The sequence below is a fragment of the Rhinopithecus roxellana genome, chromosome 6 (genome assembly GCF_007565055.1).
Source record: "Rhinopithecus roxellana isolate Shanxi Qingling chromosome 6, ASM756505v1, whole genome shotgun sequence".
Lineage (NCBI taxonomy): Eukaryota > Metazoa > Chordata > Mammalia > Primates > Cercopithecidae > Rhinopithecus > Rhinopithecus roxellana.
In genome coordinates, this window is record NC_044554.1 from 63,032,641 (window position 1) to 63,045,490 (window position 12,850).

The window sequence follows — 12,850 nt, forward strand, 5'->3', positions numbered from 1 at the left end:
ACGAACTGTGCTTCCTCTTATGCAAAATGCTTGGTCAATTTGGCGCATTTTTCTATCGGCTTATCTGTGCTTTCTTTATTGATTTGTTGAAGTTCTTCATGCATTCTTTGTCTGTTGTGTGTATTAGGAATATGGTGAACATCCTCTCTTGGCCTTTAACTTGTTTTCTCCCTTTCTATAGTATCTTTTAATGAACAAAAGCTCTTAATTTCATTTTGGTATCTGACATTTATGTCTTGTTTAAGCAATCTTTCCCTTGGCTGGGTGTGGTGGCTTACACCTGTAATCCCAGCACTTTGGGAGGCCAAGGTAGGAGGATTGCTTGAGACCTGGAGTTCAAGACCAGCCTGGGCAACATAGCAAGGCCCCATCTCTCTATAGAAAGACATAATAATAAAATTTTAAAATTAATCTTTCCCTTAAGGAATCTGAAGGATAATCTCAATCTGAGGGGAGTGACCACAATTAGGCCCAGGTTACAGGCCAGCCACAGAGGCAAGCTTGGTTATGCTCACCAAGGCACGGCCCTGTCTGAGGCAGCCCTAACCAGCCAGCACAAGTGACCAGCTGGCTGACTGGCAGGTGTGCTCTGGCTACAGAGCTGGATATATTATGCTATTAGAGCTAGGTGCTGTTAAAAATTCTAATCATAGACTTTAATTAACTTTCCTTGCTCTGACGCCCGCTCACTAAGCAACCTTCTGATTATAATTTGGCTTCCCATGTATCTTGCCTACAGGGAAAGAATGTACTGCTCAGGCCGACGTGAGGATCCAACCCACTCAACAGTTACATGCCACGATGTAAATTAATAAATTCGCATTCTGATTTTATCATCTGCCTCATCTGAGGTCTATAGGCGTGAGTCAGCATACCCTAGTTTAATCAACATGGACACTGAGACTATCAAGCTTTTGAGCTGAAAAGCTAAGAACTAGACCCAGGACCACAGTGAAATCACCAAGGTAACATTGCCCTGGAGGCCCCTTGGCCTGATAAAGGAGGACTTCTTACGTGTCATGCAATATAGACAGGGATTAAAGTCGACTTCTGACATTATAAAGAGCTGCATATTCAAAACCATGGCTTGGTTCCATTCAGGTGAAGGCAACGAATGGAGATGATCATGAAACTCATATTGAATATTTATTGGCTTATAAGCACACACCAGATGCTGTACAAATCCTAGGGAGGAGATTAAGATTTACAGAAATGTTTGGAAAAAGCGAAAAAACGAAAACAAAACAACAACTAAAGGACAGATGGTGCGTGCTGAGGTGAAATGAAACAAGAGGCAGCTGGCTGATGAGTTCTTGCTCTACTTAGGGACTCGCGGTCCAGGATACAAAATAGACAGACACACACACACACAAACCAGGACAAGGAAACACAGGATACACCACAGCACAAACGGAAATGTGCCAGGGCGGTGACATTATCCAGGCCGGAGGAGTGATTTAGGACCTGTAAGATGAGGCCTAGATCTTTGAAGTGAGTTCAAAAGGCAAAGAGGAGGTGAGCCCATTAGGACAGATGGGGATAATCTCACCATCCTGCAATTTAGATGGTCACTTCACCCAGCCTTCCTGGGTGAGCAGTACCTACAGTGACACAGATCCCCTCCCGCCATCCTGGTCACACTGAATAACAAAGGGAGGAGAGGGGTAAGAACTGTAGTATGTAGAAATTCTCAGTGCAGTGAAGGGAAGTGAACTTCTACTTTGTATTCAGGCCTAAAAAAGGAGGGGAGGGGCCCAGTGCCGCGGCTCATGCCTGTAATCCCAGCACTTTGGGAGGCTGAGGCAGGCAGATCACCTGAGGTCGGGAGTTTGAGACCAGCCTGACCAACATGGAGAAATCCTGTCTCTACTAAAAATACAAAATTAACCGGGCATGGTAGCATGCGCCTGTAATCCCAGCTACTCGGGAGGCTGAGGTAGGAGAATTGCTTGATCCCAGGAGGCAGAGGTTGCGGTGAGCCAAGATTGAGCCATTGCATTGCACTCCAGCCTGGGCAACAAGAGCAAAACTCTATCTCAAAAAAAAAAAAAAAAAAAAAAAGGACAGGAGGGAGGGAAGAGACCTTCACTGATACCCCTATGAGATTTGCTGCTCAAAGGAAAATATTTTCCAGGAAGACTGAGAGAAATTAAAGGAAATTCTATGTCATCTTTGAGACCCATCTGAAGACAAGTGGTGTCTCCCACAGTGCCACCAGAGCAAGGTCATTGGCTTGGCTAGATGTGGATGAGGCTAGAGAATGATCTCAGATTTTCTTTGGTTCTAAAAATGAGGTAGAGAGAGACATGCTGCCCAGGAAGGGGTGATGCTAAGTGCAGCTGCCCAGCCAGCAGGGTGGAAGGAGAGACAGACAAAAGGCTCATCAAAAACAGTGGGACCAAAATTGAGCAGGCTGGCAGAACCACTCCTTGCAGGGACACCGCCAGGACACAAGACTCCAGGGAGCTGGCTGGAAAGGGGCAGGCCTGTGTGCTCTACAAACCCAGAGGGCTCTGACTCACACGGGAAGGAATGGCCTCCTTTAACAGTGGCCTCAGTGGGTGCACGTGTGGGTACAAATAAATGCAGACAGAGCAGGGCCGTCGCCTAGTAAAGGTTGTCCCGCACGTGCTCCATGATGGTCGTCAGCCCCAGCCAGGTCTCCTCCGCAGTGGGGATGATCTGGTTAGCTGGCAGGAGGAAGCCATAGGTCCCGGTATCTCTCAACTCAAATGTGAATGCAAATTTGATGCCATTATCATACGCCCAGTCGATGCTGCTCCCACTAGCTGGATCTGTAAGTTGGAGGACAAAACACTCTTGAAGCCCAGTTCCCTCCTGGGTTAGATGGGAAAGGGCCAAGAACTCTGCCTGCCTGGGGTTCCTTCAGGAATCCAGAGTTTGATCCTCAAGTCATCAGTCCAAATCATCAGCCTGATCCCTATGTCTCAGACCATCCTGCACTGGCCTGAGGTGCACACTGGTCTCAAACCAAGAGATCTGAAACCCTTACTCCCGCCTTATTACTAACTTACTGTGTCCGTCCTGTTGGTCCCTCAAAACCAATCTCTATAGAGGGAGAGTATAGCAGGCAGCCTCCAAGGTAGCTCTAATGATACTTGGATCCTAGAAGTCAAGTCTCTGTGCAACTCCCTCCTACATTAAATAGGGCTGACCTCACCAGTGTAACTGACAGGATGCTGCAGAAATGAAGCCGTGTGACTTTCAAGGCCAGGTCATAAAAGACACTGTGGCTTCTGCCTTGCTGTCTCTTGGATTACTCACTCTGGATAAGCCAGTTGTCATTTGGTTTTGTAAGGACATTCAAGCAGGCCTCTACAGAGGTTCATGGTAGTGAGGAACTGAAGTAGTGAATGAAAAATGCAAGCTGATATGGTTTGGCTGTGTCCCCACCCAAATCTCATCTTGAATTGTAGCTCCCATAATTCTCATGCATTGCGGGAGGGACCCAGTGGGAGATAACTGAATCATGGGGGTGGTTCCCCCATACTGTTCTCGTGGTAGTGAATAAGTCTCATGAGATCTGATGGTTTTATAAGGGGAAACCTCTTTTGCTTGGTTCTCATTTGCTCTTTGCCTGCTGCCATGTAAGACATGCCTTTTGCCTTCTGCCATGATTGTGAGGCCTCACCAGCCACGTGGAACTGCAAGTTCATTAAACCTCTTTTCCTTTATAAATTACCCAGTCCCAGGTATGTCTTTATCAGCAGTGTGAAAACAGACTAATACACAAGTCTTAGGGTTGACTGTGACCCTGGAAGGCATCTTGACTGCAGCCTCATAAAGGATCCTGAGCCAGAGCCATCTAGCCAAACCACTGAATTCCTGCCCTACAGAAACTGTAAGAAAAAGTATGTTGATTGTTTTAAGCTGCTAAGTTTTAGGATTTTTTTTTTTAACATTACAAAAGAGAATGGATACAGAGAAGGCAGCACAGACCTTGGGACTTCCCTTCACCAAAAGGCTTATGAAAGGCAAGAGGCCCATTTTTCTGCTTCTTCCCAAACTCTACTAGCTCAGAAATTGCCTAAGAGTGCAAAATATAGATAATTCTTTTCTTTTTTCTTTTTGAGACAAAGTCTCACTCTGTCACCCAGGCTGGAGTGCAGTGGCATAATCACAGGTTATTGCAGCCTTGACCTCCTAGGCTCAAGTGACCCTCCCACCTCAGTCTCCCAAGTAGCTGGGACTGCAGGCACATACCACTATGCCTGCATAGTGTATGTAAATAGATACAAATTTATCTATTTGTAGAGATGGGGTCTTACTGTTGCCCAAGCTGGTCTCAAACTCCTGGACTCAAGTGATCATCCCACCTCAGCCTCCCAAGGTGCTGGGATTAAAGGTGTGAATCCCACGCCTGGCCTGGATGACATTAAATAATAAAACGATGTCAATAGCAGCTACCATTTGTTGAGCATCTATCATGAGCCAGGCATTATATCAGACACTTCACATTTATGATCTCCTAATCTTTAAAAACTCAGTGAAGTAGGTTTTATTGTCCTTGTTTTACAGATGAGGAAATCCAAGCTCAGAATGGATAATTCACCTAAGGAAGTACAGATGGAAAATGGCGGAGCTGCAATCTAAACCCAGGTCCATCTGATAATAAAGCCCAGGCTCTCCTCAACCAGTGAGTAAAAAACAAGCCTGCTACCTGGAAATATGGGTATTTTGGCTTTTCTGTGGTTCCTGAGAGCTGTGTGATTCCTGAATAGCATTTGTGATTTTTCTAGGGATGCTTCCAGTGAGACGCCGTGCTCCCTCTCTGTGTGGAGGGAGCCTTTCTCTACCTCGAGAAAATACTGAATGAAAAGCAATGGTACCAGAAGTTTCTAGAAGTTACTTACATGGCAAGTGCAAGTATTTGAGAACACATTTGAGATTCAGGAAGGAGGCAAAAAGGCTTCTGCCGAGCAGTCAAAATGACAAACTTTGTAAACTTCACTTTATTTGGGTTCCTGCTCAAAGTCTACCTACTCTTTAAAAAAAAAAAAAGGGAACATGCTATTAACGCTGTTCTGCACACTGTATTTTTCAATTAACAATTGATGAGTGTTCCCTTTTAGCACACATAGATCTACCTCATTCGCTTAAGGACTGTGAAGTGCTGCATTGCGTGAACGCACCAAATGGTATTTATCCTGCATTCTCTATACGGACATTTTAGACACTTACAAGGGTTGGGGCTCAGAAAGTGGTACCCCAAAAACTGATGTTTTGACATGCTGAGAGCCCTCAGAAGCCGACTCCAAATCAAGGTCCCTCTAACTTCTTATTCCTCATACCTGCCCCACTACCAAGCACAGGGAGAGACTGTCTCTGTCTTTGGAAATTTCCTCATCTGACTGAGTGTCTTTCCAAAAGAAATGCAATTGTCTTAAACAGCCTCCCTAGAGGTCTCATCAAATAACCAAGAAAAATAAACCACCAGAAGAGATGAGACTGTGAATCATCACCACACCCAGACAGACTTCATCTATTCTTCTGAGGGCAGCTCCAAGAGATTGCCTGGAGGATTTTATCTGCTTAATAAGACAACCTTTGTTCCTGTGCAGCTCTGCCCCTCACCTTCCTGTAATGTCTGCCTCCCACCTCTCCAGTCCATACATCTCCTCCCTCCTGTATGAAAAAGGGTGTACAGGCTTCTGTGCCCCATTGGGTTATTGGGTAATCATTGTCTTGCGATTCCCCTGTGCCATGCACACTAAAATAAAATTTTTTATGCCTTTTCTCCTATCAATCTGCCTTTGGTCAGTTGATTTTTCAACAAACCTTCAGAAGGCAAAGGGGAAGTTTTCCCTTGGCCCCTATACATGTCTTTTGTGACTATAGACAATGCTGTCATGAACACCCTTTCTTCCCCCACGTCAGATGGGTAATGCACTAACATTGTAACAAGATTGGAGGAAGGCATATGTCACACATGAGCGTGAAAACCCAATCACCATGCTTATGAACTACAAAAAGTACATGGAACTGCCTTATCCATGAGTCAGATGAACCCAAAGAACTTGTTTCCCAGCCCTTCCTGGAGCAGAAGCAGTGAAGAGGAGGGGAAAGGGTTGCTAGAGGCTGTTGGCCTGAAGCAATACAAGCTACTGCTGACACTCTGGCAGGAGAAAGGAGACATAAAACTCTACAAAGCAAACACTGGAATTAAAAAAGCAAAACAGGCTGGGACCATTGAGCAGAAGGTCCAAGCAGTCCAAGATGGCAGAGTAGGCCTTTAGCATATATGAACTGGGGTGGAGAAGTCCACTTAACCATGAAGAAAGGGGCTTAAATCTCTTCTCCATGCTCCGTTTTAGAAGGCAGAAGAGTGTAAAATCCATTTTAGAATTATTTTCCTCTAAAATGGTGATCTAGGAAAAGGTCCAGCACTTGAAAGGGCAAACGTTGACTGTGTATGTAGCACACACCATAACTTATGGCGTTGGATAGAGTGCTATTGTACAAAAATTGATTGCTTTTTTTGAAAAACAAGGAGGAACGACAAGGCCTATAAAGAATATGGAAGATGGGCTCTTAGAAAAGGTGGACATTTTGGCGGGGTGCCGTGGCTCACGCCTGTAATCCCAGCACTTTGGGAGGCTGAGGTGGGCGGATCACCTGACGTCGGAAGTTCAAGACCAGACCAACCAACTTGGAGAAACCCCGTCTCTACTAAAAATACAAAAATTAGCTGGGCATGGTGGCACATGCCTATAATCCCAGTGACTTGGGAGGCTGAGGCAGGAGAATCACTTGAACCCTGGAGGTGGCGGTTGTGATAAGTGGAGATTATGCCACTGCACTCCAGCCTGGGCAACAAGAGCGAAACTCCATTTCAAAAAAAAAAAAAAAGAAAAGAAAGGGTAGAAATTTTATGTCTCCTGGACAGCCCTCGAGAGAGCCTTCCTCCTCTTCTGTTGGAGGAATCTGACGAGTATCTCCCAGTTTTGTAAGTTTATGCTGCAGAGGAGAGAGAAGAATGATGCAGGAGGACAAGGCCATTATTTAAGCTGGTGTTTGACCCAAAGGCCGGGACCCTGGTGATCCCCAAAGATCTTTGGAAAGGACATCCTCAAAGGGCACCTATCAAGTCTCTTTTAACTGTCTTTGGCCCCTCACTCCGTTCTAATTAAGCAGAGGATGGAGAAACTCTCCAGGTGTGTTGTCTGAAGAGTCCCCACTTAGCAACACTAATATCAAGAAACCATGAATTATTAATGGATTGTTGCTACAATTAGCAGCACAAACACCAACATCATCTGATGGCATCTGAAACAGAGACAAGACTGTTGAGATGGAGTCCAGAGGAGGGCCCGGGGGTGGATGGAGAATCTTCCTGAAAGAGGGGTTCTGAAGCGAAGCCAGTTGAGGATGAGGCCAGTTGGAGGGGAGAGTGGGTGGAGAGTTGAAGAGGACAGAAACGGCAGTGAATTTGCAGGGGTTCTCAGGGTGGATCACCTATTGAGACACCATTATAGAAAAGGCAATAGAGGGGAAAGAAGGGCGCGGTGGCTCACACCTGTAATCCCAGCACTTTGGGAGGCTGAGGCAGGCAGACTGCTTGAGCCCAGGAATTTGGGATCCGCCTGGGCAACATACAGAGACCCTTTCTCTACCAAAAAATACAAAAAATTAGCTGGGCATGTTGGTGTATGCCTGTACTACCAGCTACTCAGGAGGCTGAAGTGGGAGGATCACCTGAGTCTGGGGAAGACGAGGCTGCAGTGAGCCAAGATTGCACCACTGCACTCCAGACTGGGTCAGAGAGTGAGACCCTATCTTATCAAATTTAGAGAAAACAAAGGAGGGTGCCACCTTAAGGGGGATCAGAGTTGCACCTGCCATGTTTATACAGCCATGCATCACTTCACAATGGAGGTATGTTTTCATCATCGTGCAATGTATTTACACAAACCTAGGTGGCATCGCCTCCTGCACACGTAGGCTATATGGCGTAGCCTATTGCTCCTAGGTTACAAGCCTGCATGGCATGTTACTGTACTGAACACTGTTGGCAGTTTTAACACAATGGTGAGTATTTGTCTGTCTAAACAAATCTGAACATACAAAAGGTACAATAGGCCAGGTGCACTGACTCATGCCTGTCATCCCAACACTTTGGGAAGCTGACAAGGGAGGATTGCTTAAGCCCAGATAAACATCCCTTCAGGTATTTTCTTCTCACAGTCTACAAGATATGCTCAGCCATAAGGCATTCACCTCCATCTCATCCTCTCCCATGCAAGCCCTATATTCAATACTCTTTCAACCTTCTCTCTCTCTTCATAGATGCTACCCCCCAAATCCTGCCACTCTTTTACCTTCATTTTTTCTTTTCTTTTCTTTTTTTTTTTTTTTTTTGAGACAGAGTTTTGCTCTTTTAGCCCAGGCTGGAATGCAACCTCCGTTTCCTGGATTCAAGCGATTCTCCTGACCCAGCCTTCCAAGTAGCTGGGATTACAGATGCACACCACAACGCCCAGCTAAAGTACTTCAGTAGAGACGGAGTTTCACCATGTTGGCCAGGCTGATTTCAAACTCCTGACCTCAGGTGATCCTCCCGCCTCAGCCTCCCAAAGTGGGAGGACTACAGGCGTGAGCCACCACGCTCAGCCTCAACACCAATTTTAAACCCCAACCCAACACTCGTGCTCTGATCTAATTAAAAGTTCTCTCACCATGTTTCACCACCTTACTTCCATTCACATAAAGGGAGCCCCAAATTAGTTTATAAATGGCAGCACATCAAAAAACCCTCCCTCCAAGCAGGATATGCCATCATTAAGGGATAACATAATGATACCCACTCTCTCCACCTAAAAGAGTTGTAGAGTCTGCCCCCTAGCCTTTGGGCACATCCTCCAAACAAACAGAATTAGTTGCTCTAATAAGAGCACTAACCCTAGCAAAAAACACACAAGTTAATTTGTACACTGATTCTAAATATGCCTATAACATCATCCATTCCAATGCCGAAATTTGAAGAGAGCAGGGCTATCTCATGGCCGAGGGAACGCCTATCATTAATGGAAAATAATCCATCATCTAAAGGCAGCTTTACTTCCAGAAAAGGTTGCAGTTATCCATTGCAAAGGACATCAGTCAGATAAAAGCCACATTTCTTTAGGGAACCGTGAGGCTGACTATTGAGCAAAACACGTCTCAACCAATCATCCAATTCCCCAATACCTATTTCCCCTCATACAACATATCCCCTCCTTTTATCCTAAACACCAAATACAGCAGCTAGTTACGCCAGGGGCACAATTGAAACCCCCATACTGGTTCATACAAAACAAATTAGTCCCACCTAACCCTGAAAAAAGAACTCTTTTATGAGACATACACAATCTCTTCCATAGTAGCCATTCCCCTCCACAACATTTCGTAAGTTCTCATATACACATAACCCCAGATATAAAGGAACAGTTAAAAGCCATTTCCCATCAATGCTCTTTTTGCCAGAAAGCATCACCCTATTCCAACACTAAACCCCTTCTTTCCCAAACCATCAAGCCAGGAGACACCTTTCAGGACAAGACTGCAAATTAATTTTACCCATATGCCCCAGGAAGAAAGGCTCAGTTTCTTTTAGTTCCAGCTAATGCCTTTTCGGGATGGGTGGAGGCTTTTTCTATCCAACAATCCAATTTCTATTGTCGCCTCCAAATTAATAACAGAAATCATCCCCAGGTTCGGAGTGCCTCTTTCTTTCCAATCTGATAATGACCCTGAATTCATTTATCAAATTACTCAAACAATTGCATAAGCCCTACTAGTGACCTGGAAGCTACACATCCCCTATCAACCTCAATCTTCAGGAAAGGTTAAAAAAATGAGTAACATTCTAAAAAACACCCTCACCAAGTACTCACTCCAAACACATACAAACTGGGTTCCATTTTTACCTTTGGCCCTTCTAAAAATTCAGGCACTCCCACCTAAACCTCCAATGCTCAGCCCCTTTAAACTCACGTCCGAAAGACCACTCATCCCTTTTGTTCCACCTCAGAGTCAAGCCCCGCCTCTACCCACCCCTCTCATTTCCCCTCTTCTACATACCATCTGCCATTTTATTTGGGAATATGCTGACAAACGCCTGCCACAACCCGTAACCGACTCCTCTAATCCCTTCCTACAGCCAGGAGACTGGGTTCTGGTAAAAGATCCCAGTCCTACCCCCATTTCCCCCCTCACACCTAAATGGAAGGGACGTTACCAGATCATCCTTACCACACCCACAGCAGCAAAACTCCAAGGACTCCCCAACTGGTTTCATTATACTTTTCTCAAGAAAACAGACTTCCCTTCACCACATACCCAAACAACCAAGTCTAAAACCCCTTCAGCCTTTTCTTGTGTCTCCATAGGACCCACTTCCCTTCACCTCACCGGAATCCCGAAGAAAAAGGAAGAGAAATCCACGTAAGCCACTTACGTCTCTTTCTCTCCCAAACTTTTCATCGCTTCCTAACCAACCTCATTACAGCCCTTCAGTGGTACCCTTACAAAATTCCCATTCCACATACTGATCAGCTCCTTACTGTGTTGTGGGACCTATGGCTTCAAGGAACTTTCTGGGACTTTACTCCTACCCAAATAACTTTCTTCTCTTTTTGCTTGTTTCTTTCAATATAAATTCCCTAATCACATCAACCTCACCAATACAACCACTCCTCGCTGCTCTCAAAATAGAACTCTCTGTAAACCTTGCACGATCCCTCTTGCTGCAAGCTAACTGTTCCTTTGCTCCAGAATGCTGAATGTGCTTATCGTTGTCTTCCTCAGCTTACACAGCCCTTCCTACACCCCTTCATGACCTTTTAACAGGAAACATAACCTAATTTATAAACTCCAAAAAGGAGCTTCCTTTTTTAAAAGAGCTGACACCCTGGTCAGCGATTATCCCACTTCCAGGGCCAATCAGGCCAACAAATTATTTCAAACCTATTACAACTCCCTACAACACCTCAAGCCCCAAAGCCCTCCCATTAAAGGGTCCATAACTAAACACACCCCCCTTTTACTACAAGCCTCACTTTGCTTTTCAGCCTCTAAGGAAAATTTTCCTGTAGGGTCCTTAACACCTAACCAATGCAACCGCACTATCATTATTAAAAACCCCTCTGACCATCAAACTAATGAAGTTGACTACCAAGGATCACCAGAAGCAAACGGAGCATTTCTGCAACCAGCTCGTTTTACAGCCTCTCCCTCAACTAATGCCTCCGGCCCAACTTGTATTGTCCCTGGTGCCCACCTTTTTCCATGGTTGTATATCAATGGCGCAACGTCCGACTGCATTATTGTGTAAAAAATAACTCTTCCTATATCTCTACTATAGTGGGTGTCTCCCTGGCCTCCTCCTTGTCCACCTGGAGTAATGAACCACAGGAAAGAAACGGCACACCATCTTTAATTCACTTGTTTTCTTTCCATATCTCCACCTGTATTTATAATGAAGGCTTGTTCTTCTGGTGTGGCACCAACACATGTCTTTGTCTCCCCACCAACTAAACTGGAACCTGTGCCCTAGTTTGTCTTTCTCCCTCCACTAAACTAGTTCCTCCTAATCAACCTTTACCCATTCCACCCGTCCAATAGGTTTTAAAAAAGAGGGCCATCCACGTCATTCCTTTGATAGTGGCCTATAAGTGTAACCTCTATACTTGGATTGGTAGCAGGCAGATCGGCCACCTCTTTAGCATACTTTTAAAAACTCTTTCAACAGAACTACAGGGTTTTTTAAAAAATATAGCCCAAAGCCTTATAAAAGCCTAAGACCAACTAGACTCCTTAGCTGGAGTAGTCCTGCCAAATAAATGGGGATTAAATCTTATAACAGCTGAAAAAGGGGGCCTCTGCTTCTCATCGGGTAAGAAACGTTGCTTCTGTCTCAACCAATCAGGCCTAGTAAGAAACACTGCTGAAAAACTTTTAAAAAGGGCTAAAAAGCTAAGGAAGAGCAAAATAACCAAATGAATTATTGGTTTGGAAACAAAATCATAACACAGGCCATCCCATTCCTGGGCTCTCTCCTAATAATATGCCTAGGACTAATGTTCTTACCCTGCCTAATCAACCTTTTTCAAAGATATTTAACTGACAGAATCATGCCTATCTCACAGACTACTACCCAAAAGCATCTACAGACAGCATTACTCCTACAATCTGAGACCAAAAATCTCTCCATGCCCCCCTCAGCAGGAAATAGCCAAAAAAAAAAAAAAAAAAAAAAAAAAAAAAAAAAAACATGCCGCCCTTCGTCCTTTTATAATTATAAGGTCTGGATTGACAGAGCAGGAGCATCACCATCTTGGGCAAACACCACTATTTTAAGTTCCCCTTGATTAAAAGTCAGTCCCAAACATCAGCCTAATGGATAATGTCAACATGACCAGAAATATTCCAACTCTAAGATAAACCTCCCCTCTGACCAGATATTCCAACCCTGAAATAAAACTCTCCTTCACAGAGAAACATTCTGAGCCTGCGATAAGCTCCCCCTCCCTAAACCCTTAAATACCCTTAGTCTGTAAGAGAGAAAGAACACTCCTGACCGAAATCAGCCAGAAGCCCCTCTCAGGTTTATTCCCAGAATAAACCTATCTTTGACTGTTAAGCTGCTTTTCATGTTTCTTTCCTCTTTTTTAACTCTTACAAGAAGAGGGCTTGTGCAAGAAAACCCCTTGTTATAGTAATCATCAGATCTTGTGAGATTTACTCACTATCATGAGAACAGCACAGGAAAGACCTGCCCCCGTGATTCAATTACCTCCCACCAGGTCCCTCCCACAATATGTGGGAATTCAAGATGAGATTTGGGTGGGGA

At 44.8% G+C, this 12,850-nt stretch overlaps 1 protein-coding gene and 1 non-coding gene across 4 annotated transcripts in view; both read right to left on the bottom strand.

Moving 5' to 3' along the window:
* Window positions 1-2,071: 2,071 nt before the first annotated feature.
* CPA4 (carboxypeptidase A4) overlaps window positions 2,072-12,850 on the bottom strand; it is a 43,079-nt gene continuing 32,300 nt past the window's right edge. For all 3 annotated transcript variants that reach the window (XM_030933286.1, XM_030933287.1, XM_010378783.2), the window contains exon 11: window positions 2,072-2,795. In XM_030933286.1, coding sequence (XP_030789146.1) covers window positions 2,608-2,795 — 188 coding nt within the window. In that variant the 3' untranslated portion in view covers window positions 2,072-2,607. The remainder of the gene's footprint in view (window positions 2,796-12,850) is intronic.
* LOC115898504 lies at window positions 5,893-5,996 on the bottom strand. The gene has a single exon (XR_004058229.1). It is a non-coding gene; the product is annotated as a small nucleolar RNA U13 (small nucleolar RNA).